This window comes from Pelodiscus sinensis, chromosome 15, assembly GCF_052426305.1.
Source record: "Pelodiscus sinensis isolate ZL-2025 chromosome 15, ASM5242630v1, whole genome shotgun sequence".
NCBI lineage: Eukaryota > Metazoa > Chordata > Testudines > Trionychidae > Pelodiscus > Pelodiscus sinensis.
Window position 1 is genome coordinate 5,645,666 of NC_143066.1, and position 26,612 is coordinate 5,672,277.

General features: G+C 45.4%; 1 protein-coding gene across 7 annotated transcripts; it reads left to right on the forward strand.

Moving 5' to 3' along the window:
* Positions 1 to 802: 802 nt before the first annotated feature.
* HMOX2 (heme oxygenase 2) lies at positions 803 to 23,420 on the forward strand. 7 transcript variants are annotated; one of them, XM_014577242.4, is made up of 7 exons: positions 826 to 957; positions 12,145 to 12,289; positions 12,963 to 13,098; positions 18,171 to 18,288; positions 20,235 to 20,726; positions 22,347 to 22,467; positions 22,544 to 23,420. In XM_014577242.4, the coding sequence occupies exons 3-7, from the start codon at positions 13,010 to 13,012 to the stop codon at positions 22,669 to 22,671; spliced, it is 948 nt and encodes a 315-aa protein (XP_014432728.3). In that variant the 5' UTR covers positions 826 to 957; positions 12,145 to 12,289; positions 12,963 to 13,009; the 3' UTR covers positions 22,672 to 23,420. The 7 variants fall into 7 exon arrangements, with proteins under 7 accessions (XP_006130666.3, XP_014432728.3, XP_075755227.2 ...); XM_075899112.2 differs by lacking the exon at positions 826 to 957 and adding an exon at positions 11,481 to 11,692 and having other exon boundaries at positions 12,960 to 13,098; XM_014577243.4 differs by lacking the exon at positions 826 to 957 and adding an exon at positions 11,483 to 11,692.
* The last annotated feature ends 3,192 nt before the right edge of the window (positions 23,421 to 26,612 follow it).

The window sequence follows — 26,612 nt, forward strand, 5'->3', positions numbered from 1 at the left end:
GCACCTGGAAAAGAATGGGCTTATAAGGACTTTCTGTTGTGGATTTGTGAGACCAAATCGTTCCCTATCAATCTGATTTCCTTTGTTGACTGAGAGTGCGGGGAGGGGGGGGCAGACGGTGGGGTGATCTGGGGCTAGGAGAAGGGGCAGGACGGGGGGTGCGTGGATGGGTGCGATTGGAGGGTCGGTGAGTCTAGTCTATTGCCTAGCGCGGGGGGGGGGGGGTCTGGCAGGCCCTGGGGCGCTCAGTGCTGGTGACAGACAGGATGGGACACAGGGGCTACGTCTAGACTGGCATGATTTTCCAGAAATGCTTTTAACGGAAAAGTTTTCCGTTAAAAGCATTTTCGGAAAAGAGCGTCTAGATTGGCACGGACAATTTTCCGCAAAAGCACTTTTTGCGGAAAAGCATCTGTGGCCAATCTAGACGCGCTTTTGCGGAAAACAAATCTCAGCTGTCTACACTGGCCCTTTGGCACAAAACTTTTGCGCAAAGGGGACTTTTGCCCGAAGGGAGCAGCGTAGCATTTCCGCAAGAAGCGCTGATTTCGGACAGTAGGAAGTCAGGGCTCTTGCGGGAATTCAAGCGGCCAGTGTAGGCAGCTGGGAAGTTTTTCCAGAGAAGCGGCTGATTTTCCGGAAAAACTGGCCAGTCTAGACACAGCCCCTGAGGGTGTTGCAGGAGCCAGGGACCCAACCCCCAGTGGGAGCGCAGGAGCCGCCAAGGGAGCGGAGGGAGCAGGAGGCTGCGCGTACCACGGCCTGTGGGCGGGGCCTCTGCAAAGGGGTGGGCACTGTTACGTCACCGCGCCGATCACGTCAGCCTGGGCTGAAGGACAGAGAAGCGCGGCGCTGCCCCGCCCGCGCATGAATAATTAATCCCCGCCGGAGGCTTTTGTCCCGCCCCTTTCAGCAGCCAGGGCAGCTGCGGCGCCGAGGGGAGCTGTTGCCGAGCGGGTGAGCGCGCGGGAGGGACTAGCCCTGAGGGGGCGCGGACCCCCTGCCGGCCGGGTGGGCGCGCGGCCGCGGGAGCCGCCTCGGGCAGGGGCGGGCGGCCCGGGGAGCGAGGGGCCGCGGAGCCGTAGCCCTGGCAACGGGCGTTGAGCCGGGCGCGAGCGCGGGGGCCGGGCCGGGGTGGGGCGCGCGCGGGTGGACGGGGCGGGCCCGGCGGGGTCCGCGCCCGAGGCCTCGTGTCACGGCCCGCCCTGGCCGGGTGCAGCCGTTCCCGCCTGCTCCCCTCGCCGCTCCTTCAGCTTCGGTCTCCTCCCGCTGGGCCCGCCTGTGCTGGGCCGGGGGCCGGGCTCCGCCCTTCCCTTGCTGCCCCGGGGCCCGGCAGCTGCTGCTACTCCCGGAGCCCGGCAAGTTTCGGGTGGCTCAGCGGGCCGGCGGCCGCAGTGTGGTCCGGGTGGCGCTGGGGTCTGGCTCTCCCCGTGCAGCCCCTGCCCCTCCCCGCCGTATTGCGCAAGGGCCCAGCAGTCCCCTTGCCCCCCATCTAGCTACTCTGTGTCGATCACTGGCCGACCCGCAGCGTCCTCCTCGTTAAGCTTATTGCTTAAATCATTCTGGTTAGGAACACAATAGAGCCTGTGCATGAGCGTATCTTTAAGAATAGAGCATACTTGTGTGACTGGAGGTCTCAGGCTAATTTCAGTGTTGCGTGTCTGGAGCTGGGTGTAAAAGGAACTGATGGGCTTGCTAAAAATTCTTCGTGGTAACGGGAGTGCGTTGCAAACAAGCAAGCAAATGTTTGACAAGTATTATGCGTGGATGAGTAACTGCATTACTGAAGCACAGAATTATAGGACTGGAAGGAATCTCAGTAGTTCACCTAGTTCACTCCCCTGCACACAGGACTAAGTATTATCTAGACCAGCGTTTCTCAAACTGTGGGTCCTGATATCCCATGGGGTCGTGAGCAACTTAGAGGGAGATTGCAAACAATTTAGAGGGGGGTTGCGGTATCATAAGTTTGAGAACCTCTGATCTAGACCATACCTGGTATGTGTTTGGGATTTTAAGAGTAGGTAAGATGATGCAGATTTTGCAACTTCTTTAGGTAATTTATTCCAATGTTTAAATACCCTAATGGGAAGCTTTTCCTAATGTCCATCCTAAACTGCCCTTGCTGCAGTTTAAGCCTGTTGCTTCTTGTCCTATCCTCAGTGGTTAAGGAGAACAATATTTCTCCCTCCTCCTTATAACAACTTTCTCCAGATTACATAGCATTTTCTTAAGGAAGGAACTGTTTGTGTTGAGAAGACAGATTAGATGACTTTGTAAAGGGCCATATCACTGTAAGTAGAAATACCCAGAAAACACACTACCTGCTTTCTTATGGTATAAATGACTCATAAATGACTTGGTATTTTTATCTTTCTCTGTAAACAGTTTTATAAAAATGTACTAAAGAAATGGAGCCAATCGGAGCAGAGGCAGCAGGGCACTAGAAATATATTTAATCTGCTAACCATGGTAATCCATTAACAAGACACAAACAATATGTTACTCTTTTCTACATGCCTTATTTCTGGAAATCACTCAGGAAAATCTGCAGTCTTCTCACTCCAATGAAATTGGTTGGTACAACAGACTATGCCAGGCCTAGTTACATTTCTAATATGCCAGTGCATCAATCATAATGAAAACTGCTTGAACAGTGGTTAATTGATCCAGTGAGCCATAATTTGTGACCTAGCAGAGACAGAGATTTTCCTAAAGTAAATGTCAAAAAACTGCTGCTGGGAATTTAGTTTCCTCAATAGGTTCCTTCTGTTGTCTAGTCAAACCACAGGATATACTTGGACAATTTCAAAATAAACCAATAATGTGATTTTTTTTTTTAATCGAAAGATCTTCAGTTTTCCCGTATGTCAGCATTTCCTTGTAGTATCACAATTCATAGATGTACTGCTTTTTGCTGCCCACCGGATACCTCTTCCGCTTAACTCCAGCTGACTCCTGAAGAAACTGACTGCTGTACTAGAAGTATTGTCTCTGGAATATCTTCATTCTGAAATCAGTTATAGGCATACACCTCTGAATTTATCTAGTTGGCTTGCTGTTTTTTTGAATTGTTTAGTGTTGGGCTTACTAAGTGTCTTGTTCAACCAGATGATTAACAGTTTACTCCTCTACCATTTAGGAATCAAAGATAATCTCTTGCTTGTACTGAGATAAGGAAGCATCCATCCCAGATGTGTTCCTTCCTGCAATCTTGAAAAGAAGATGGGAAGGTTCACAAATATCTACTCTTAGCAATCACAGGAAATCTCCCACCTGTTCCCAACAAATGTGAACAATAAAACTAAAAGATCATGTCCCTGCTTCATCAGATCCAGTTTCCTGCTTTTGGCTATGGACATACATTATTGTATGTTTAATTGAAAAGTGTCATACAGGTAGTCCCTAAGCTACAAATGCATCGATTTACGACCGTTCAGCCTTACAACCAACCTCCCATTAAGCATGTCCCCGAGTTACGAACACACAATCCGCGCTTAAGAACAGCGCAGTTACATGTAATTGAATGGGGTCCGACTTACAAACAGATCGAGTTACAACCAAGTGCTTGGTATGTAACTCGTTTGTAAGTTGGGGACTATCTGTACTCCTATAACGTACTTGGTCAAATGCAGCATGGCACATGAGCTTGGAGACACAATCATGTGAGGGACTACGTTCTAGCTGCCACAGTGGAGTGACAGTAACATGGAGGATGTTCCATGATATCATGGAAAGCCTACTCTCATCCATTTTTCCCCCTTCCATTAAAAAGCTCTTCTGCCCTCTTATACCCTGTATTTTCAAAAGAGACGTGGAACTAAATTTTCTATGGCAAGTCTGGCAACTGTAAATTATATTGTCAAGTAGTTATGTACAGGTTTCCATGAATAACTGGACTCTCCAGGCATGTTTATTTTGTTAGCTCTTTTTTTTTTTTTTTTAAGAGAATTGGGGTAGCTTCATTCAAAATGGTGCAGTCTCACTACTTACCTGTATGTGCAAAGTTTATCCTTTTACCTCTGTTGTGGCAGAACCTATCCTGGTTTCCTATTGTCAATGCAATTGCTATCTTCTTGCTCCTTTTAAGGTCTCTTCCCTTTTCTTCTGTTCTCCATTTTGCCATATTTGGCTTACTGTCCTCCCTGTCAGAGGTTAGCTGTAATTAGGTATGGCACTAGCTAATCAGAAATAATCTTTGTGTTTCTTTCAAACCCAACACAAAACCTTGACCTGTCCTGTCCCTAGCTACCTCATCTTGTGCTGCAACTGACCTATTTTGCACGTTCACTGTTCAGGGTTGTAGTAGTCAGCACTTGGAAATAATACGTTGTTTGTTTTATGTGTGTGTGTCAGGAAGTGATGTTGGTGCTTTTCATCCAGGGTTAGTCAGCTTTTCATTCAGGGTCCTTTCCTTGTGAAGAAAGGTATCCTTTTCCTTTCATCACATTTAACACAAGTATAGCCAAGACTTTTCCTGTGACCAAAAGAAGTGTTACTCCTTTGCAATTCAAGCAGATACTTAGTCTCCTGTTTTTGGAAGCTTGACGATAGCACCAAGTGTTTATTCTTCTGGAACTTTATCTTCTCTATACAGTATTTGATTGCATAATGAACATACTTCTATTGCCAACTCTTCACCCACATATTTGAATGTTTCAGAGTGAATGCCATCCAGCCCAGGTGCTTTGTTATTTTTTAGCTTGTGTAAACCTCATCAATTAATTTCAAGGAACCCTCAGTATTAATTTCATAAACTTGCAAAAAGCATTTGATAGTATGAATAGGGATACAATGTGGGAAATTGTTAGGCAGCATGGAATTCCAATGAAACTTATCTACGTAATGACATTTTACACTAAATGTATTAAAATAGAGGATTAAGAAAGTAATTTGAAATTAAGACCGGGGTAAGGTAAGGGTGCATCCTGGTTCCATTCTTTTTCTTGCTCCTCATTGAATAATCTCTAATGATTCCACTTTAAGTCAACTGATTATTTTTACATCACTTGAGGCCATAATCAATCTAGATTTCACTTATGACATTGCTCTTCTACATGAAAATGCTGAAGGACGTCAAGCGTACACAAATGAAATTAAACAATGGAGAAGGTAGCACTGCGGTGAAATGTAAAACCATAGTAATTGGAGATATGGATTTAAACCTCAAAATCAACTATGAACAGCTAGAGAGGGTAGATCAGTTCAAATATTTTGGAAGCACAATAAGCCAAAATGGTACATGCTCTGAGGAAATAAGAATCAGCAAAGCGAACACAGACCTTGGTAAACGTAGAAACATTTCTGAATCCTTACATATAAAACTGAGCATCGTCTCAGCTATCATTGTAGCCATTGAAAACTAGTAACTTAAGAAAACATGCTCAGAAGTTAGATCTGTTTCATCATAAATGCATGCAGAGAATATTAGTAAGCTATGATGAAAGGAGAATGAACTATGAGGTTGGAAAAACGGCTAAAGTGAAGTCCCTATCACAAGTAATTTGTAAGAGAAGACCTCAATGGCTAGGCTATGTGTTTGGAATAGATCATAATGGATGACTGATTCTGTAATTTGGAATCTAGAAAAGCCAACAAGAGAGGGGTAGAGTTAGGTCGACCTCACTGTAATGCTTCCATTGTGAGATACATGAATAACACATTTGTCATAACTGCTATGTCTTGAGACTTGTCACTAACATAGCTGAATTGTTTAAGGCGTTGTAACGGTCTGTTACTGACCCCACTTGATATCTGTTAGGCACATCTGGCTTGATGGAAGCTTCTTCATGTTGTAAGAACAATGGAGGATCTAATTTGATGTAATATGTATCAAAACATTAGAAAGCTGACCAGTCAAATAGTACAATTGCACAGGTCCTTGCCTCAACACTCATTGGAAGCTCCCCAGTGTGTTTATGCACAATAAGGCAGCAAAATTAACCTCAATTCGTGCTTTGTTTATAATGTTACTGAATCATTGGGCAAAACTGACTAAAGAAAAATACATAGAATGTTGCTACTTTGTAGTGTTTGTCAGGAGCACTGTAAGGCCATTCTTATCCCAGCAGCCTCATCTCTGACCTTGCCAGGTAGGCTGTTAACAAGGGCTGTTTCACTTCACTCAACAGGCAACTTGGCTGGGGACATTACTATTGCATTCTGAAAGAAATACTGCTCAGTCCTGTGTGGCCAGTAGTACATGACTGAGACTTAAAGGTAGAAATGCTTTCCTGAAGTACAATACTTTAGGGTTGTTGGGTTTTGGTTTTCAGTTTTTTGGGGCTTTTTTTGGGGGGGGGGAGATGTTCTACAGAGGCATTTTCTCCCTCTGTAGTCTTGGTCTAAACCTTGATCTAAAAGTTCCTGCTTAAAATCTTCTTGTAGTGTATTAACTGGCAATTTTTTGGTCAGTGTTGTATCTATTTAGTAGTAATATATGACTGTCTCTAGTACTGAATCAGACTGCTCAGGTTCTGCTCTGCTCATATGATACAATAACTGGACAGACTTGAGGTTTGGATCTTTCACTCTTAGTCCCTTCTACTAGACTAGTTTCTGAGCAGTTACTTCATTCCAGGAAGGAGAGAGATTATCAGGGTAATGTGGTCTTTAACTTCCATTGAACAAATGGGATGAGACACAAATGCTAATGGTTCTTTGGGACTTAATACATGCAGTCCCCGACTTACGCGGATCCGACTTACGTTGGATCCGCACTTACGAACGGGGATTTCTCGCCCTGGAGGTCGAGGTGGCGGATTGCTACCTGCGAGCTCCGGGGCGAGAGAGCCCCGTTCGTAAGCTGCTCCAGTGCCCCTGGTCTGCTGGAGACCGTCTCCAGCAGACCAGGGGCACCAGGCGGGTTCCCGCGCTTCTGAGGCTTTGCCAGAGCAAAGCCTCAGAAGCGTGGGAACCCGCCGCTGCTGCCGCTTCAGTCCCGGTGCCTGTGGTCTGCTGGGGACGGTCCCCAGCAGACCACAGGCACCGGGACTGAAGCTGCAGCCACGGCGGGGTCCCGCGCCTCTGAGACTTTGCCAGAGCAAAGCTCTGCTCCCCGTGTCCCTGGTCTTTATCAATGGACAAGCAGTCTTTATCAATGGATCTCAGAGCTTTACGAGCCTCAGAAATTCATGAGTCACAGGGTAGAGTTTGCTTTTTGTGGAGCAGGAAACAGAAGCACAATCCATAAATGATTGCCTGCCGGGAACAGAATTTTGTGGACCCCTGCTCCTAACAACTAAAATGAAATACTTGTAGGAAGTTAATTGGGAATGCATAGAGTAAACCTGATAACTCAAAGTGGAGTGAAGCTAGAGCGGTGCCTATAATTTTGGGTGGGTCATTTAGAAAAGGTTTACACTTATTCTAGATCTAGACAACTTTTGTCTTGGAAAAGGATGTATTCAGGAAGCACAGAATTTTCAACTTCATTTTGCCACAGAATCTCCATTTTGATTATCAAGGGCCACTACTGTGAGAATAGTACAGACCTGTACTATGATGTGGGATTATTTGTTCACAAAATAGACCCAAAGCGTTAGTGTTAGATAAAGGTTCTTAGCAACTAGGTTTTATCAAACCATGTTATGGTGGCTTCGCTTATTCAGTTTTCTTCCCTTTACACAAAGGATTTTGCTTGTCTTTTTTTGTTTGTATGTTTGAGTTAGTGGAAGTGGTGGAGGGTGCGTTTCTGCTCGCTTAACGCAACTCCTGCCTTTGTGAAGAGTACTGTGCAACCTGAAGGTCTGTCTTACAGTCCCATACATTGATCTGAGGAAGTGGGTCTGGCCCACGAAAGCTCATCATCTAATAAACCATCTTGTTAGTCTTTAAAGTGCTACATTGTCCTGCATTTTGCTTCAGCTACCCCAGACTAACACGGCTACATCTCTATCACCATACATTCCCATTTCTCTTCCATACTAGATGTGCTGCATTGGAGGGGGAAAGGCTTTATTCCTCTGCCGAGCTGCGTGCCAAAATGGCTTTAGTGCCAAGAGAGATCTGCTTCCATATCCATGATGGTTCTAGATCTGTATAGGGAGGTAACATAGCATGGCTGCACTTTGTTTGTTTGTTTGTTCTTTCTTCTGAGGAACATAACACTGAACTTTTTGGACAACTGACCTTGGATGCAAACTTCTAACTTTAAAAACTGAATTTTGAAATATTGGCACAGGAACTAGAACAAGTTAAACTTAAATCAAATGGTGGCAGAGGCTTTGTCTACACGGGCAGTTGAGCAACAAAGCTTTTGTCCTTCACAAGTGCCTAAAATGTAAACAGTGCTGTGTGGACAAAGCAAATGTCACTTTTGTGAGGGGTTGAAGTTTTTTGTTGAACTTAAGAATGGCCATACTGAGTCAGACCAAAGGTCCATCCAGCCCAGTACCCTGTCTACCAACAGTGGCCAATGCCAGGTGTCCCAGAGGGAGTGAATTGAACAGGTACTGATCAAGCGATCTCTCTCCTTCCATCCATCTCCACCCTCTGACAAACAGAAGCTAGGGACACTATTCCTTACCCATACTGGCTAATAGCCATTAATGCACTTAACCTCCATGAATTTAGCTAGTTTTCTTTTAAACCCTGTTATAGTCCTAGCCTTCACAACCTCCTCCGGCAAGGAGTTCCACAGATTGACTATGCGCTGTGTGAAAAAGAATTTCTTTTTGTTTTAAACCTGCTGCCCATTAGTTTCATTTGGTGGCCCCTAGTTCTTATATTATGGGAACAAGTAAATAACTTTTCCTTATTCACTTTCTCCATACCACTCATAATTTTATATACCTCTATCATATCCCCCCTTAGTTTCCTCTTTTTCAAGCTGAAAAGTCCTAGTCTCTTAATCTCTCCTCATATGGGACCCGTTCCAAACCCCTAATCATTTTAGTTGCCCTTCTCTGAACCTTTTCTAATGCCAGTATATCTTTTTTGAGATGAGACCACATCTGTACTCAGTATTCAAGATGTGGGCATACCATGGATTTATATAAGGGCAATAAAATATTCTCTGTCTTATTCTCTTATCCCTTTTTTAATGATTCCTAACATCCTGTTTGCTTTTTTGACTGCCTCTGCACACTGCGTGGATGTCTTCAGAGAACTATCCACGATGTCTCCCAAGATCTCTTTCCTGACTAGTTGTAGCTAAATTAGCCTCCATCATATTACAGTAAAACTCCATTGGTCCGGCATCCAATGTTCTGGCACTCCTGATGGTCCTGACCATTGGGAACCCGGAAGTGCTCCAGGCAGCCGGACAACTGGAGCTGCTCTGTGCCAGGCTTCCCTGATTCAGCCGCTGCTGAAACTGACTAGCATTGACTGAATGGGGAGGCCTGGGGCAGAGCCTGACTCTGAAGGGGGGGCTATGAGGGTCTGGGGTGGCATCCCCCCACCCCAAACCCCTCATAGCCCCCCCTTCTGATAGTCCGTCATATCTGATAATCCGGCACCCTCGGGGTCCTAAAGGAGCCGGATTATCGAAGTTTACTGTATATGTATAGTTGAGGTTATTTTTTCCAATGTGCATTACTTTACATTTATCCACATTAAATTTCATTTGCCATTTTGTTGCCCAGTCACTTAGTTTTGTGAGATCTTTTTGAAGTTCTTCAGTCTGCTTTGGTCTTAACTACCTGGAGCAGTTTCGTATTGTCTGCAAACTTTGCCACCTCACTATTTCCCCCTTTCTCCAGATCATTTATGAATAAGTTGAATAGGATTGGTCCTAAGACTGACTCTTGGAGCACCACTAGTTACCCCTCTCCATTCTGAAAATTTACCATTTATTTCTACCCTTTGTTTCCTGTCTTAACCAGTTCTCAGTCTATGAAAGGATCTTTCCTCTTATCTCATGACAACTTAATTTATGTAAGAGCCTTTGGTGAGGGACCTTGTCGAAGGCTTTCTGGAAATCTAAGTACACTGTATCTACTGAATCCCCCTTGTCAACATGTTTGTTGACCCCTTCAAAGAACTCTAATAGATTAGTAATATGATTTCTCTTTACAGAAACTGACTTTTGCCCAACAAATTATGTTCTTTTAGGTGTCTGACAATTTTATTCTTTACTATTGTTTCAACTAATTTTCCCGGTACTGAAGTTAGACTTACCGGTCTGTAATTGCCCGGATCGCCTCTAGAGCCCTTTTTAAATATTGGTGTTAAATATTGGCATTTAGCATTTATGCTGCCCAACTTTTAGTGACTCAGCCAAATTGCTAAAAGCTGTGTGGTGTAGACAAAGCCGGAGATCTCAGCTTTAAGGAAGGCGGTGTGCAGACAATGTTGACCTGCTGCTGTCTGTGTCTAAAGCAGGAGATGTTCTATTCCCGTCGCCATCTAGGCCAGGTTTCCTTTGTGATGTTGGGCAAGTCACCTAATCTCTCTGCTACCGTTCCTCCTTGTAAAGTGAGATTAATACCATCTTAGAGAGGCATTAAGCAAAATTAAATGTGTAGCACTTGAAGATCACATAGTTTATTAGGTAGCTGTTAGAGCAGGCATGTTTGCTGTTGGAAATGGGGAGGTAAACAAAGGGAATGAGGAAAGGATGCGGTTCCAGAGCTTGGAATGCTCTGTCATTCTGACAAGCTTACTGTGTCCAGCAGCAAGTCAAAGCCTGCTTTATGGGGTTTGTTTTTTCCAGGAGTGAAGATTTGGGACTCTGCCTGGCTTGCTGGCGGTTTGATAGAGCTCAAAGCTTTGTACCTCTTAAGTCAGAAATTTGACTCCGGCTCAGTTTGACAAAGTCAGGGTGTTGGCAACTTGTATGAAATGATGTTCTGTGTCATATTCCAGTTCCCAGGAGGCAAATGATTTCAGCATAACAAGTATCACAATTTGGAGCAGCTTGTATTTAGAGCCCTAAAACTGCATGAATCATTGTTTTGATCACTGTAGGTATGTCTATGCTGCACTTAGACACCAGCAGGCTTGGGTTCTCAAAGCTTGGACTAGGGGCTTTTTGGCTTGGGCTGGACATTCCCATCTCACAGGGTCCTGGAGTCCCAACATCATTCTGTACCGCAGTTAAACAGTTCCTTAGTGCAAGCTGTGCAAGCCCAAGTCAACACAGCCATGGGTTTTCAGTTGCTGTTTAGCCACAGCTGTGAGTGATGGTTTGGCCAAAGAATGTGGTGCAGGACAGCTGGCTGCTGTACATGGTGGCGTGTGTATGTTGCTTAAGGTGTCAGGACATTCTAGCTTGGAACCTCTTACTTGAAAGAAAATTAGTAAAAACATAAGAGGAAGTGGTGGGGGAGGTAGGACAGTTACTGGAAAGCTCAAGCAGAGGGTTAAGAACAAGAGGTCATCAACCGGAAGGGCAGTTAATGTATAAGAGATGCATCCTTTTGGTGTTTGTGCTTCAGACTGGGAGCTGGAGACTGAGCTGCCAATTCTGGCTTCACATTAACTAGCTTGGCCTGTTTTCCACAATCTTATCTCATGTTCTGGTTTCCTAACCCCCAGACACAGGATTAAAATAAGCTTTAAGATGAGCAGCGACCTACATATCTGGCTCATAGTGAGGTAATTGGGAGACATAATATAAGAGGATGAAATGTGTTTTGGTCAGATAGTGTTCAGCAGAGATGCTTTTAAAATAATTAGTGGGCTTGGTCTGTACCCACCTGCTTCTGCCAGTTTGTCAATTGGGCCATCTTCTACTTTTGTCTTAGTGGTGAGTAGTATCTATCATCTAATTGTCTCAATTCCCATTTTACAGATGGGGAAGGAAGCAGAGCCCTAGTGGTTTACCCAAGGTGCAAGTGAGTCACAGCTGGTAATAAAAGCCAGCTGTTTTGGCTCTAGTCCTAAATATTGCATCTGTTGTATTGCATGCCCCTTTGTCTTGAGCTTTTTCAAATAGTCTGTTTTAAGCCTATTGACTAATCAGAATCTTTTATTTGGGGGAGTCCATGCTGGAACATAATCATTAAGGGGAGCAAAATATAAATGTCAGCTGTGTGGGAGTTTTGCTTTTTCAAGGCTCTTTAGACAGGTGTGGAGGCTGTTCTGGAAAGCCAGCTAGTGAACTCTGCCCTTGCTTTTGTGAAAAGAACTGTGCAGTCTGGCGGCCTGTTTTGCTAGCATTGTTTTGCAGTCCCATGACCCATTTCTCTTCCCTTCCAGATGTGCTACGTTGCAGAGGGAGAGGCTTTGTTAATTCCCTGCCAAGCTGCCTGCCTTTGTGGCTTAGCTGGTGTAACTTACTGCTGTGCTAGTAGGGGAGAGGAGAGGCTGCACATTACTGAGGAAACACATCAGTTTTGCAGGGGTAAGCGAGCAAATTGCAGCTGAAATCCCAGAAACTAGTGTTGAAAAAGATGTAAGGGGGGACATTTTTCCCTTCCTTCTCCAGGTCGGTCACTCTCTGACTGGCTTTTTTGCAGATGACCTAGGGATTTTGCAGGCTTGGTGGATAAGAATTGTTTTGCTCGCAAATATCATTCATGCAGGCTGGTGAAATACAAGTCTTTAGTCTGCTCAGCTGATCCACCAAACCCTGAGTAAGAAGCTTAACTTGGATTGTTTACTGAGTCACAGTTGTCTTTCATGCACAAGGTTACAGTTTATTAGTATGCGAGGTGCTTTGTTCTGCACTATCTATAACTCTTAGCTGAGACTGTCAGTGCCTTTGCTTCAAGCTGCAAGAGTGGACATAAGGGTTCATTGCTTTCCGAGACATAGTCAGACGATAAACAGGTAAGACTCTATTAATAGCATGTATCATTGACTTCACCGAAGGAGAACGTCAAGTTCACTGCTCTGTGAACTGACCCTGCATGTGTTTGAGTGAGTTCAGGCTTTCTCAGCTCAAGAAACTGCAGCCTTTGGAGACACCCTCCTCCCCCCATTTAGGAGCTTCTGTTTCATTAAAGCCAAGTTTTTGCTCTTCACTTAGTGTGGGTGAAATAACTGGATGCTGAACTCTGTCTGTTCCCAAGCAGGGTTGGAGAAGTGAAGAGAACGTTAGGAAGATCAGGTCTGTGGAGAGATGCCGTCCGACGTAACGGAATCCTCCGAGGGAGTAGATGAGACTGAGAATGTTCACTATGAGGAAACGGAAGAGGACAATGATGTCAGGTGAGTCCTGTCAGACCCTGCTGGCTAGTCAGAATGGGGCTTTGTTGCTTGGTTAAAACTTGTCTCCTACATGCGAGTCCCAGGCAGTGGGAATAATTTTTGGTGTGTGTGTGTGTGTGTGAGAGATATGAGAGAGAGGGAGGGAGCTAGTGATGAGGATATACTGAAATGTGACTAGATAATCCAGTGCATCTCCCTTATTGCAGCACATGTATTTCCTATAGAACACTTTCTAGTGTGTTATCCTGTCCAGTTTCAAATGACAAGAATTAATAGGGTTTCTTCCATGGCCTAATTGCCTTCTGCCAAGAAATAATTCCTTATATTCTGACTGAGCTTTGTATATTTTGGAATGCAATAATACATCTCTCCTGAATCGGGCAGTTAACAAAATCTCGTCTTGTACATTTCTGAGGTGAAGCAGCTGCAATGCTGAATTTTCATTAAGGATTAACCATAAGATGCTGTGACTTCTTATGCACCTATTTACTTTACCAAAAACCAAACAACTCTCTAGAGAAATGAAAATGCAGCACACATCCATAATAGGCGAATATTAATTCTTTGTTGAGCATTGACTGTGTTCTCAGTAATTACAAAACCCCCAGTCCTTGCCCCAGAAAGCTTAAACTATAAAATCAGATGACCTAGAAGACCCAGAAAGAGCCTTTCACAGTCTTTCCCTAACTAAATATTGGGACAGAGAGTGCATTGGAGTAATATTTGTGGAGGCAACGAACTTCCAAGAGGGATTTGAATGAGAGGCTGAGAGAGTGTTGTGATATGCTGGAATTGGGAGGTTGTTCCATGTATTGGAAGCATAGAAGGAGGTGAATGTCCTTGTGAGGCTGGAATTGTTGCTTGGGTGAATGGTGTAGATAGGGGCGTTCTATTATCTCCTATAGAACACTTTATCAGAGTGGATCAAAACTGACTTTAAAATCTTATTTTTTTTAAATTCAGTTTTCATTTGAAAAGTAAACCCTTCTAATGTTATGGCAACCAGTGTTAAGGCTTAAATAGACTCTAGCCTAAATGATTTTAATACAAAAACAGTATTCAAGCAGTACATGTTTGCTGCTGAGCTTTTAAAGAAAGACAAACTACAGAACTGGTGGAAGTCACTGGCTAAGCCCCTGGGATCAGCTTTCTGCAGTGCTCTTGTAGCCATGTTGATCCCAGGATATTGGCAAGACAAGATTGGTGAGGTAATATCTTTTACTGGACCAGCTTTGGTTGGTGCAAGAGACAAGCTGTCGAGCAGACAGCTCTGTTTACTTTCACCAACAGATGATGGTCCAGTACAAAATACACTCACCTGCCTGGTCTCTCTAAACGAGCTTTTAATGGCTGTAGCTATTCTGTCGGTGCAGGCAATATTTTCTTAATGTCACTTCCGTTAATTTAGCAGTTCTCAAATGTTAGCAGTCTGAGGACCCCCGTTTTGATTTAAACATTTTTCAGGGTAAAGTACACCACCTCCCAAAGCATTGATCCCTCTCCCTGGCATTGACCCCACGGCTCCCATTGCCCACAGTTCTTGGTCAGTGTGCGCTGAGGAGTTGGTGTTTGGGATGGGGCAGAGCACGGGAACCCCCGCCCTTCCCGTCCAGGGGGCCACAGAAATGTTTTGGCCACTTCCAGAGCATGGGTAGGTAGGAAGCTTGCCTTAGTCCCACTGTGCTACCAGACTTCTAGCATGCAAGAGGTGTGCGGGTTGGGAGGTTGGAATTGATCAGCAGGTCCCCTGGCTCCCTGGGGACTCCTAGGGGCTCATGGACCCCAGTTAGAGAAATGCTGAGCCAATTCATTCAACGTTAAGAAATAGTCTCGGAGTTGAAAAAGCAACAACCTTGTTTTGTCTTCTAGTCTATGGGTATGTCTGCACTGCTAAGTTTTATCGACAACCAAAATCACCAGAAGGTGTTCACACTTGCTCCCCTCTGTTGATAGATCATGTCCTCACTGGGGACGGTGTGAGCAATGCACTGTGGGTATGTATCCCCCATGCAGTATTGTGGGAGGGCAGAACTAATCCCTTCGCATCTTGGGATTCCCTCTGAGTTCTCCCACAGGCTCCTCCTCTGCTTGGTGTAGCATCCTGAGTAGCTCTGTGGGTGCTCCATGCTGAGGAATGGCTGCTGTGCTGTTTTCTGTTCCCATCTCTCCTGCACCCTACCTCCCACCCAGCCTTTACATCCTCAGCTTGCTCCTGCACCCTGTCATCCTCCCAGACCCACTAACCCCCCCAAATCCACTTCCCAGCAGTCCCAGCCCACACACTGAACCCCTCACTTTTGGCTCTACCACAAAGCCTTCAGGTCCCACAATCTACTAGCCTGGGCCCCCCTAAGCTCTGGTGTGTGAGGAGGATGGGGGAAGTGTCTTTCAATTGAGGGCCACGTCAGTATGTTTAGAGGTTTTTTACTTCTCACTTTTTAGTGACCCCCCTCCCCCCACTGATTTTTCTATGGGTCAGCAGCCCCTGACCCAAAAAAGTTTCCCACCCCTGGTGTACACGATTACACTTTCACATCCCTTGGGTAAGGTGTGTCAGGAACAGTTTTTGAAATACTTTTATAATGTTTAAACCTTTTGTATCATTCCACCTATAGAGTTAGAATCCTTATTAGTTATAAGTCTCAGAATTTTTAGAAATCTGTGGCAATAATGTTGTTAGGGCTGTCTGTCATAGTAAATAGTTAATCTGCCACCTCGAGGCACTAGTACAAGAAATGGAAGTCCAGTGTCACTGGGAAGAAGGAGTCCCTGTTTCCTACCTGAGATGGGTCTCAAGCTGAGTGACCTTTGAGCTGGTACTAGCTCAGGATCAACTGTGCCTGTGCTGCATCACAGGCTAACTCTGGGACAGTTCCACAATTGGGAGTAGGGAAAAACACTGAGGGCAGGTTGTTTAACTGAGGCAATTCAGAGGTTTGTAATGTTAATAGTCTTGAGTGAGACTGGATTAGTGGGGCAGAGTGCAGGAGAGGCTGTCAAAAGTGCACAGCTAATTCGTTGATAACGGGGATCCCCATCCATGTGGTGAAAGGCTGGGTTACGATTCTGAAGTTACATTAGAGGCTCTGTTCCTGAGACATCAGGAATGGGAGGTTGTTCATAACTCTGAACAAAACATGGTGCTTTCAGAAGTTCACAACTGAACATTGACTTTGTACAGTTTTGAAATTTTACTATGCAGAAGAAAAATACTGCTTTTCTTTTTTACCATCATAATTTAAATGACACAAGCTCAAACTATTTCCTTACTGGGTCAATCTTATAAAGGGAAAGTGGCTTTTTTTTTTGTAGTGGTTTACATTTAACATACTGTGCTGTATTTGGGTTTGTTGTTTCCCTCTGCTGCTGCTTGATAGGTACTTCTGATTCCAAAGGTGTGTGTCTGACCAGTCAGTTGTAACTCTGGGGTTCTGCTATACTATAAAAATTTATAGTAGAGGAAACTTGTGCCAAAAAAGTCAGTTTTAATGACTGCGTTTTGGGTGTCTGAATGTGGTGTCTGAACACATACCTCTTAGCTTCCCTACAATGAATGAGACTCCTGCCAGTATTGCTCCTGTCACACACTCAAGGCACAACCAGAATAGGCTGGAATGGGGATTCACACCAGTGGTGACTGCTGGGGAAGAATACAAAGGGGACACCATCCATGTGACCATCCTCCCCCCTCCCCCCATGTGACTCCTTCCTATGTCACTCCTGACCTGGGGGAGACCCCCACGTCTTCCCACACCTTCCTCACTCCACCTCTCTTTTTTTTCCACCAAGTCCTCTTTTGAACAACGCAGCCCTGAGGGAATAGTGGGGTAGTTGGTACCAGCAGTATTCCACCCCTTCCCACAAGTCCCCTACTCCAAGCAACACATCTGGGAGCTGGGGGAGGAGTGCAGGTTGGGGCCGGGTTGCTCCACTTCCCAGCATCACAGGTGAGTGAGGGGGCAGGCCTGACTCCTGGTGCCAGGCCACTGGACTCTGTGGGGCCCCACAAAGTACAAGGCCTAGGGTGGTTGTCCTGATCCGTGTGTGTGTGTGTGTGCTGACCTCTTTCCGCAAATGCTATGTGGGGAAGGGCAATGTGTCACCCCAATTCACACAACCCTAGCTCAGTAATATATTCAGCATCTCTTATGAGCTGCTGTCACCTTTGTCCTCTCCTATGAACTGCAGTCACCATATTCTCTTAGCAGTGTCAGTTGGATTTCGGTTGCATTTGGGGTAACCACCGATGACTTTGTGGGACAGTCCTGGGTTTGAAGAGGCTGTTGCCTGTTTCAGAGGCTAACATTTTGAGACTGGGTGTTAAAAGCAACCCAGACTATCAATTGGATTAGTGTAATGTCATCACACTGTGGTGATTGTTCTTCAGCATGTTTTATATGGTGGTGTTTCAGCTTCCGTGCTGACAATGTGATGACATGATGGAACAGTCTTATCCCAGAGACAGCATTTTAAGGGACTATGCGAGTAGTGTCCAAATCTCACTTGTAGTGGGACCTTACAGCCTCTGGCTGGTCTAACGCAGGGTTTCCAAACCAGTGTGTTGCAAGAAGGTCCTAGCTGGGTTGTAGGTCTGGTGCGGAGGGGAGGCCCTGGGAAGGGGTTGTAAAGGTTTGAATATCTCTCAGGTAAACTGTATCCCCAAAGCTCAGGGACGTACACAGGAATAAAGTCTGTTTGCTTTTGGAGAGGCACTTTCTGTGCTCCTCATGGCCAGAGAAACTGGTTCTCCTTTCCCCAGGGCCGTGTTTTGAGCCCCAGAGAATAATTCTGCCTTGAAGTGGAAGTCAGTTTAGCGCTAATGGAATAAAAGACCCAGAAGGCATCTTCCTGGGGCATGCCATCAGCGAATAAGAATTCAGTGTCCACCAGGTCTTTAATGCAAGACTGGCCTGAAGCATTAATGGCTGCCCTTGTCCACAAATAGCTGCCTAGCCCTATGTAGTTAAACGTTGCTCTGTCTTTGTGGTACTTTTAAGACCTACAGAATCTCCCTAGGATGCCTTGGGCATGTTTCCCATCTCATGCCCTTTGTGAATTTTTGTTCTCCACAGTCCCACTGACCTCTCAGAGATGCTGAAGGAGGGAACCAAAGAGTCTCATGATCGTGCAGAGAACACTCAGTTTGTCAAAGACTTCCTGAAAGGACGGATCAAAAAGGAACTCTTTAAGGTTTGCACTTTCTAGCTCTGCTTCCTTAACAGTGTGTGTGGGGCAAGACCTCCAGCTGTGGAGAGTTGGAAGCCAAATTTGACATGTTGTTACAGTTATGATCCAAGTGGCTATGGCACCAAGTTGGGGCTCTGGAGAGATGGGTACAGTTCCCCACTCTGCCAGACATTTCTTGTGTGACTGTGGGCAATTTGCTTAGTCTTTCTGCTTCACTTCCCAGTCTGTAAAATTGGGATGATACTTCCCTACATCAGACTGTGAAGCCCTGTGAAATCTTCTGATGACAAGTGCTATATGAGAGCCTTGTATTATTATGTATTAATATCACTATTGATCTCATTAATAACAATAATAAAAAAAACTTGTTCTGGAACTTGTACTTGGCATGAGCAAACTAAATTAAACGAACCTTCTGGAAATCTGACTTTCCTAAAGGTGACACTGTGTGTAACTGTGTCAAGGAATCCAGCAGGGGGTGTCACCCCCGGAGTTAGCCAGCACCTGGGAGCGCTACAGAATTGGCATGCTTACTATTTGGGTTGGGAGTTAGCATAATATTGCTCAGCAGCACCCTCTGCTGGCTGGTCTGGAACAGAATTAATGGAGAGCTAAAGCAGGGTTTCCGAACCAGTGGGTTGCAGGTCTAGTGCGGAGGGAAGGCCCTGGGGAGGGCCTCCGTGCACCCAGTAGCAGTAGTCCATGTCCCACAGGACTGGCTCTGTCTCCCTGCTCTGGGGCTGTGTCTAGACTGGCAAGTTTTTCCGGAAAATCAGCCACTTTTCTGGAAAAACTTGCCAGCTGTCTACACTGGCTGCTTGAATTTCCACAAAAGCACTGACTTCCTCCTGTAAGAAATCAGTGCTTTTTGCAGAAATACTATGCTGCTCCTGTTCGGGCAAAAGTCCCTTTTGCGCAAAACTTTTGCGCAAAAGGGCCAGTGTAGACAGCTGAGAGTTATTTTCCGCAAAAAAGCCCCGATCACGAAAATGGCGATCGGGGCTTTTTTGCGCAAAAACACGTCTAGATTGGCCATAGATGCTTTTCAAAAGCAAAAGTGCTTTTGTGGAAAAGCGTCCGTGCCAATCTAGATGCTCTGTTCCGAAAATGCTTTTTTGTTCCGAAAACTTTTCTGTTAAAAGCATTTGCGGAAAATCATGCCACTCTAGACATAGCCTGGGTGTTTGTGCCTTGGAACTTAGTTTTATAACTCCCCGTTTTTTGGCTCCGGTGCTTCTCCATTGTCATGACTGCATCTGGAAGCTCCTTAACTTCATGCCTCACGTCTACAAATGCCAGTGCGGTTGGAATTATCAGAAAGTATTGGGAATTACGTTAACAGTTTGCTTAAGGGTTTTCTTTGTTGTTTAAATTGCCAATTCCTAGTGGGCAGATGAAAGCATTCAGTATAGAGCTATAAACATCTCCTTCTGATCAGAACCGTGTGCACATCCAAACAGTGCTTTCCCTTAGAGGGGTGTAAGGGCCGTAATGAATTAAGCGCCTCTGCCTTTGAGGTGGGATGTGCTGTCCCATTTCAGATACGTATTGAGGCATAAGGTGACTTGCCTAAGGTGATGCAGCAACCCCATAGCAGGACTGGCAATAGAACGTAGAACTCTGGGCTCCCAGCCTGATGCCTTGAGAGGAAGTCTGTTCTCCATGGCAGAAATCTCAGGGAGAGAAGGCTTCACCGTACATCTCATTTGTGTCCTGTCCGCCCCTGCAGGATTGTCCCTATGGTCCCATTGCTGGATGCATCCCAAGCAAAGGGGTTTCACCATTTCCTTTTAAGATTTCTCCACAGCCCAACAGATAATATGCTGGTCAAAGTGTGGTTTGTATGGGGTGTGGTTACTGGGAGGCTTGCATGGGTCTGTACCTAATCTGTCTACATACGCCATTCTTTCCAGGAACTGGTCCTTATGTACATTGTGCTTTGTTCATAGCTGGCTACTGTGGCACTTTACTATACATACTCTGCCTTGGAAGAGGAAATGGACCGCAACAAGGACCACCCTTCATTTGCCCCTTTGTACTTCCCTCAAGAGCTTCATCGGAAGGAGGCATTGGCTAAAGACATGGAGTATTTCTATGGGGAAAACTGGAAAGAGAAGATCCAGTGTTCAGAGGCAACGCAGTGTTATGTAGACAGAATCCATCATGTTGGACAGTATGAGCCAGAGCTGCTGGCAGCCCATGCCTACACCCGATACATGGGGGACCTTTCTGGGGGCCAGGTACTCAAGAAAGTAGCCCAGAGGGCCCTGAAGCTGCCCAGTTCTGGGGAAGGGATCCAGTTCTATGTGTTCGACAACGTTTCCAATGCGCAGCAATTCAAGCAGTTCTACAGAGCCAGGATAAATGCCCTGGACTTGGACAAGAAAACCAAGGAGAGGATTGTGGAAGAAGCTAATAAGGCATTTGAATTCAACATGCAGGTACTGTGCTCCTCCAGACCTTTGTAACTGCCTGTGTTACTGAGCTACACTGCTTCAATCTTCTGCTTAGTAAAGGGAGCAGAGCAAAGCCTGCGGAATGAAGGGATTGGGAAAGGTGCCTCTCTCCCCTCCTCCACAATCTAGTCTGAAGGGAATGGAACAGCAGAGCCTAGTGACCTGGACCCTTCTATAACAGTCAAGGCTGCTCTGAGCTGCTAAAACACACCACTGACCTCTTCCAACTTTTCCTCTAGACACGTGGCAGAGGCCTTGGAACGCTGCTGGTGAAAGCAGTATTCTCCTGAGCATGGGTTAGAATTCTGCCCTGCCCTGCCTTATCGGGGGTCTCTGGCTTGTTTTATTCCTGTTACAGTAGCTACCAGAACATGTGTGGTGCTGTGCAGGCATTTCACCCTCCCTGAAACTGTCAGAAGAACAGGAAAGATCTTGAATCTCTCGCATGCAGACAGGGCAGAGTTCCAGGCTGTAGCAGACCCAGGGCCCAGCCAGCTCTAGAATAAATGAGTTTTAAGCAGGGCTATAAATGGAGCTGACCACTCCAGACTGGCATTGGCCCTCCTTGGGAGTAAACAGGATTGGAGATCCATGGTTGTCTTTGATGTGGATTTCGCATGATGTCTTAGAGGACAATCCGAGCTGTTTGGGACCGATGTTGGCACTTCTGTGTTTTTCAGGGGCCTGTAAGCACACGTGGTCAGTAGGAATTTCAAGATTTGTTTTTTAGGGCTTCCCCGTATGTAAACGTAACGGGGGGAGACTAGCCATGGTCCCCACATGAATAACCCCATCAACTGACCACGTGGGATGTGCCCTATTGATAGTGATCCCTGTTTGCTGTTCCAGAGGGAGGGGGAATAACCCTAGATATGCACTATAAAGCTGATGGGAGAATGGAGGACAGGAATTCTTCCTAAAACTTAAGAACCTGCTGGTTTCTCTCCAAGAGGACCAGCACCCTGTCCCTCCAGTTGCACAGGCATGCTGAAAGTCCTGCTACTTGTGTTTCTGGAGGGAGTCCTGTGTCATGTAAAGTTCTCACAAGCCACAAGATTCACCAGCCACCTAGGTGCCAACAGTTGAGGGCCCATCGTGTTTTACTGTGCTGGGTGAAGCTGTTCTGTTTTATGAGTAACATTATTGGAGCAAGCTGCATAGTATTTCAACAGGGAACTTGTGTACATTCAAACCACTTGAACACTAGACAGCCTCAGAGTACTTGGAGTTGCACACTTCATTTGGTAAATGTTGAACTAAAAACAAACCCTAGTGTTCTGTTCAAGGATTTGGTTTGAGGTACGTCAACGCCAGCTTCGTTATTTATGTAGCTGAAATTGTGTACCTGAAGCCAACTGTCCCCATAATATAGACCTGGCCTATATTTGCAGGGCTGGCAGCTAGCAAAAAACAGCCAAGATTTTCAAAGTTGACTGTAGGGTTCTTGTTTGTAGTTTTGGGGTGTCCAATGGCTGATCAGGAAGCTGAACAATACATGTGAGAACACTTCAGATTTCAATTGCACTCAAGTAAAATTGATAAGAATGTCTGTGCATTGCTGTTTGCTTTTGGTGACTTATGCTGAAACTTAATTTTCTCTGACAGGTATTTGATGAATTGGACAAAGTTGGGGCATTACTAACAGAAGAGGCCCAGGATGGAGGGTTCCCAGTGCATGATGGAAAAGGAGACCTGCGGAAGTGCCCATACTATGCCACAAAACTAGGTAGGTTTTATTTCATAAGTAGCTCAGCAATCCAGACTAATGTACCACAGCTAACAGTGCCTTTTATCCTTCCCAGCAGGCACAGGGGACCCTGGCTGCCCGTATCACATTGCCATGGCTTTGCTGAAGCAGCCCACCATGCAGTGTGTCCTTGCTGCTTGTATTGCCCTGGCTGCAGGTGTGGCAGCCTGGTATGTGTTATGATGGATGAACGCTAGTTGGTGTTATCCCACATTCACACAAGAAGATGAACACTTTCTAGGACTGTTCCTCTGCTACTGGTGGAGTTTTTGATACAAGATTTAATTGAATAATAAAGCAGAATCTGCAGGGAATGCCTAGGACTATTTGCATACAAATAACACATACTGCATGGTAACACACCTAGTAATTTATATAATTACCCAGCAAGGTTCTGAGCTGTTGACTACAATTCCTGCACTAAAGTTAGGACCTACACCAGGCAGTTGTGGAGCTAAAGTCAGGGGATGGCTTTAGCCAGCTCTTCATTTACCTGAACAGGCTGGTGTTTTCTCCCCAGCTGTCTGATTGTGTTCCTTGCCCCTTTCAGCACAGTAAGGCTCTTCATATGCAGCTAGGCACTCAGCCTGTGACAGAGCAGGCTTAAATCGGGTGTTGCGCTTTGTCCTCCACAAGGAGAAGGTGGTGGGGAATTCAGACTGCTCCAGACACAGCTCCTATAGCTGATGCTTTGCTTATGGTCTCAGTAGCTCCAAAGGCAGAATAACTTGCTGCTCAGGTTGCAGTGGCCCCTAGGTTCAAAATCACTTTTATGAATTGGGGCCCTTTTGCCCTGGCATGTAGCAATTGCTGAGCAAACTGTTCCTCAGAGGTGGGTGGGGAGCAAGTCCTTGTATATTAAAGTTAATGGTTAATTTTCATGTAACTTATATTGTGATAAATCTTTGACCTAATAAAGTTTATACTCTGAAGTTGTCTTAAAGGAGTTTTTCTTCATGCAAAGAGGAGGCTGGTCCCTAAGACCTGCATTGCAAACAGGCCTTTACAGTCGCTCGTTCTGCAGGGACGGAGGCAAGGTTGCACATATTCACAGCATGGAAGTCATCTAGGAGGCTCAGTTGGAGACTGGTGATTGCTGTGTGCAATGCCAAACTTTCCACTGATTCTTTTCAACTAGCTAGTCAGTGGACCTGTTCTTCTTTCAACTAGCTAGTCAGTGGACCTGGCTCTTGGGCCAGCTGAGCTGATTTTTGGCTCCAGAATTATTCTAGTTGCGATGGTATTCAAGTTACTTCTAGATGTGGATTTGCTGCATGTAAACCCTATTTACCAGTAACACTACAGAGCTTTATCCCTTAAGGGGAGGGGAGTCGGCTGCTGTGCTATAGGCAAAGCAACTGTCCTGTGTGTTAGATGGCCTAGACTCAAGCCTGTTGTGAGGCGTCTCTACACAGGATAACAATTGGTGCTGCCTAACCCTGTAGGGGGCTAATGTCACTTGTCATAAGCACTCTGTAAGGACTGGGTTCCAAGAGGAAAGCTGTGTTTTATGTCGGGTTAATTAGCTCCTTTTAAACAAGGCAAAAGTGGGGTGGGACCCTCTAGCTGCATGTAGCCCTCTGCAGGAGGGCAGTGATGTAACCTACTCTTGTGCATCAAAATACCAAACCCTCTGTCCCAAATCCCCATGAACTGCAGCCTAAGCTCTGATCCTTTCGGCAGCTATGATCCCTGGAAGTGCTTCTGCCTTACCTCGACTGCTATGGAACCCCAAGGCAATCACTGCTGAGACAAGTGGTGGTTTGCAATTTTTTTTTTTTAAAGCCAGACTCCTGGAGCTCAGTTGCTGCTGGAGGTGGGGGGAACTTAGGACAACAGCAGTGTGCCTTGGCAGAAGGTTGAGGGGCTGGTACAAAATGGGGACTCCACTCACAGGTGGAAGCTTCCTTTCTAAATTGCACTTCCATATTCATCTGAGAGCTTAAGTGAGGTTTCTAAAATGCTAATGGAAACATGAGCCCCCAAGGTCCAGGAAGTGAACATAATCTTGTCCCTCAACACACATACCAATATAGCTCTTGGTTTGAGCCTGCTTGCCTGGGCTCTTGCTACCTTCACCCCACCCCCCAAGTCCACATTGACCTTCAATCCCCCATGCCACATTGACCTTCAATCCCCTAATAATTTTTGTTGCCTCTTTGAAACTTTTCCAATGGCAATATTTCTTTTTGAAGCTAAAGTAGTCTGTATGCAGTGTTCTAGAGGCAGGCAAACCCTGGCTTTAGAGGCAATAAGATTTTCTGCCTTATCATAGGACTGGAAGGGACCTCGAGAGGTCATCGAGTCCAGCCCCCTGCCCTCAAGGCAGGACCAAGCTCCGTCTACACCATCCCTGACAGATGTCTATCTAACCTGTTCTTAAATATCTCCAGAGAGGGAGATTCCACCACCTCCCTTGGCAATTTATTCCAATATTTGACCACCCTGACAGTTAGGAATTTTTTCCTAATGTCCAATCTAAACCTCCCCTGCTGCACTTTAAGCCCATTACTCCTTGTCCTGTCCTCAGAAACCAAGAGGAACAAATTTTCTCCTTCCTCCTTGTGACACCCTTTTAGATATTTGAAAACCGCTATCATGTCCCCCCTTAATCTTCTTTTTTCCAAACTAAACAAGCCCAGTTCATGAAGCCTGGCTTCATAGGTCATGTTCTCTAAACCTTTAATCATTCTTGTCGCTCTTCTCTGTACCCTTTCCAATTTCTCCACATCTTTCTTGAAATGTGGCACCCAGAACTGGACACAGTACTCCAGCTGAAGCCTAACTAGTGCAGAGTAGAGCAGCAGAATGACTTCACGAGTTTTGCTTACAACACACCTGTTGATACAACCTAGAATCGTATTTGCTTTTTTTTGCAACAGCATCACACTGTTGACTCATTCAACTTGTGGTCCACTATGACCCCTAGATCCCTTTCCGCCATGCTCCTTCCTAGACAGTCGCTTCCCATCTTGTATGTATGGAACTGATTGTTCCTTCCTAAGTGGAGCACTTTGCATTTCTCTTTATTAAACTTCATCCTGTTTACCTCTGACCATTTCTCTAACTTGCTAAGGTCATTTTGAATTATGTCCCTATCCTCCAAAGAAGTTGCAACCCCACCCAGTTTGGTATCATCTGCAAACTTAAGCGTACTCTCTATCCCAATATCTACATCATTGATGAAGATATTGAACAGTACAGGTCCCAAAACAGACCCTTGCAGAACTCCACTTGTTATCCCTTTCCAGCAGGATTTAGCACTGTTAACAACTCTGACTATGGTTATCCAGCCAATTATGCACCCACCTTATCGTGGCCCTAAGTTATATTTGCCTAGTTTATCAATAAGAATATCATGCGAGACCGTATCAAATGCCTTACTAAAGTCTAGGTATACCACATCCACCGCTTCTCCCTTATCCACAAGGCTCGTTATCCTATCAAAGAAAGCTATCAGATTAGTTTGGCATGACTTGTTCTTCACAAACCCATGCTGGCTATTCCCTATCACTTTATTACCTTATGTATCCCTTTGATTCCCAACATTGTTTCTTTTTACACTCAGCACTATCCATAATGACTAAGATCTCTCTTCAAGTGAAAGCAGTGAGGAGTCCTATGGCACCTTATAGACTAACTGAAGTGTTGGAGCATAAGCTTTTGTGGGCAAAGACCCACTTCATCAAATGTGGCATCTGACGAAGTGGGTCAGTTAGTCTATAAGGTGCCACAGGAGTCCTTGCCGCTTTTGCAGATTCAGACTAACACAGCTCCCCCTCTGATACTCTCTTCAAGTGGTAACAAACAGCTAAAAGAGCCCCATCATTCATATGTACAACTGGGATTGTTTTTCCGTAGGCATTACTTTGCAGTTCACAACATTGAATTTCATTATCATTTTGAGAGATCCTCTTGAAGCTCTTTGCAAGCCTTAGTCTTCAACCAAGAAAGGAGCCACATTGTGCTGGCTGTGACCATGGAAATCTGTCTGCCAAGATAGGCTGAAACCCACTGGTCAATGCTTTCCTGGCATCATGTACCCAAGCCTGGAAAGACTCTTCATCCCATTCCCTTGAGTCACCCAAATGGTAGGGGGTTTAAAGAAGAACAGCACAGGCCGA

Bases quoted from the DNA above. Each gene is read 5' to 3' on its own strand.
- HMOX2 (XM_006130604.5), top strand. From the start codon at position 13,010: ATGCCGTCCGACGTAACGGAATCCTCCGAGGGAGTAGATGAGACTGAG. The intron at 20,727-22,346 runs GTACTGTGCTCC...TTTCTCTGACAG, and splicing joins CATTTGAATTCAACATGCAG to GTATTTGATGAATTGGACAA. The intron at 22,468-22,543 runs GTAGGTTTTATT...TATCCTTCCCAG, and splicing joins ATACTATGCCACAAAACTAG to CAGGCACAGGGGACCCTGGC.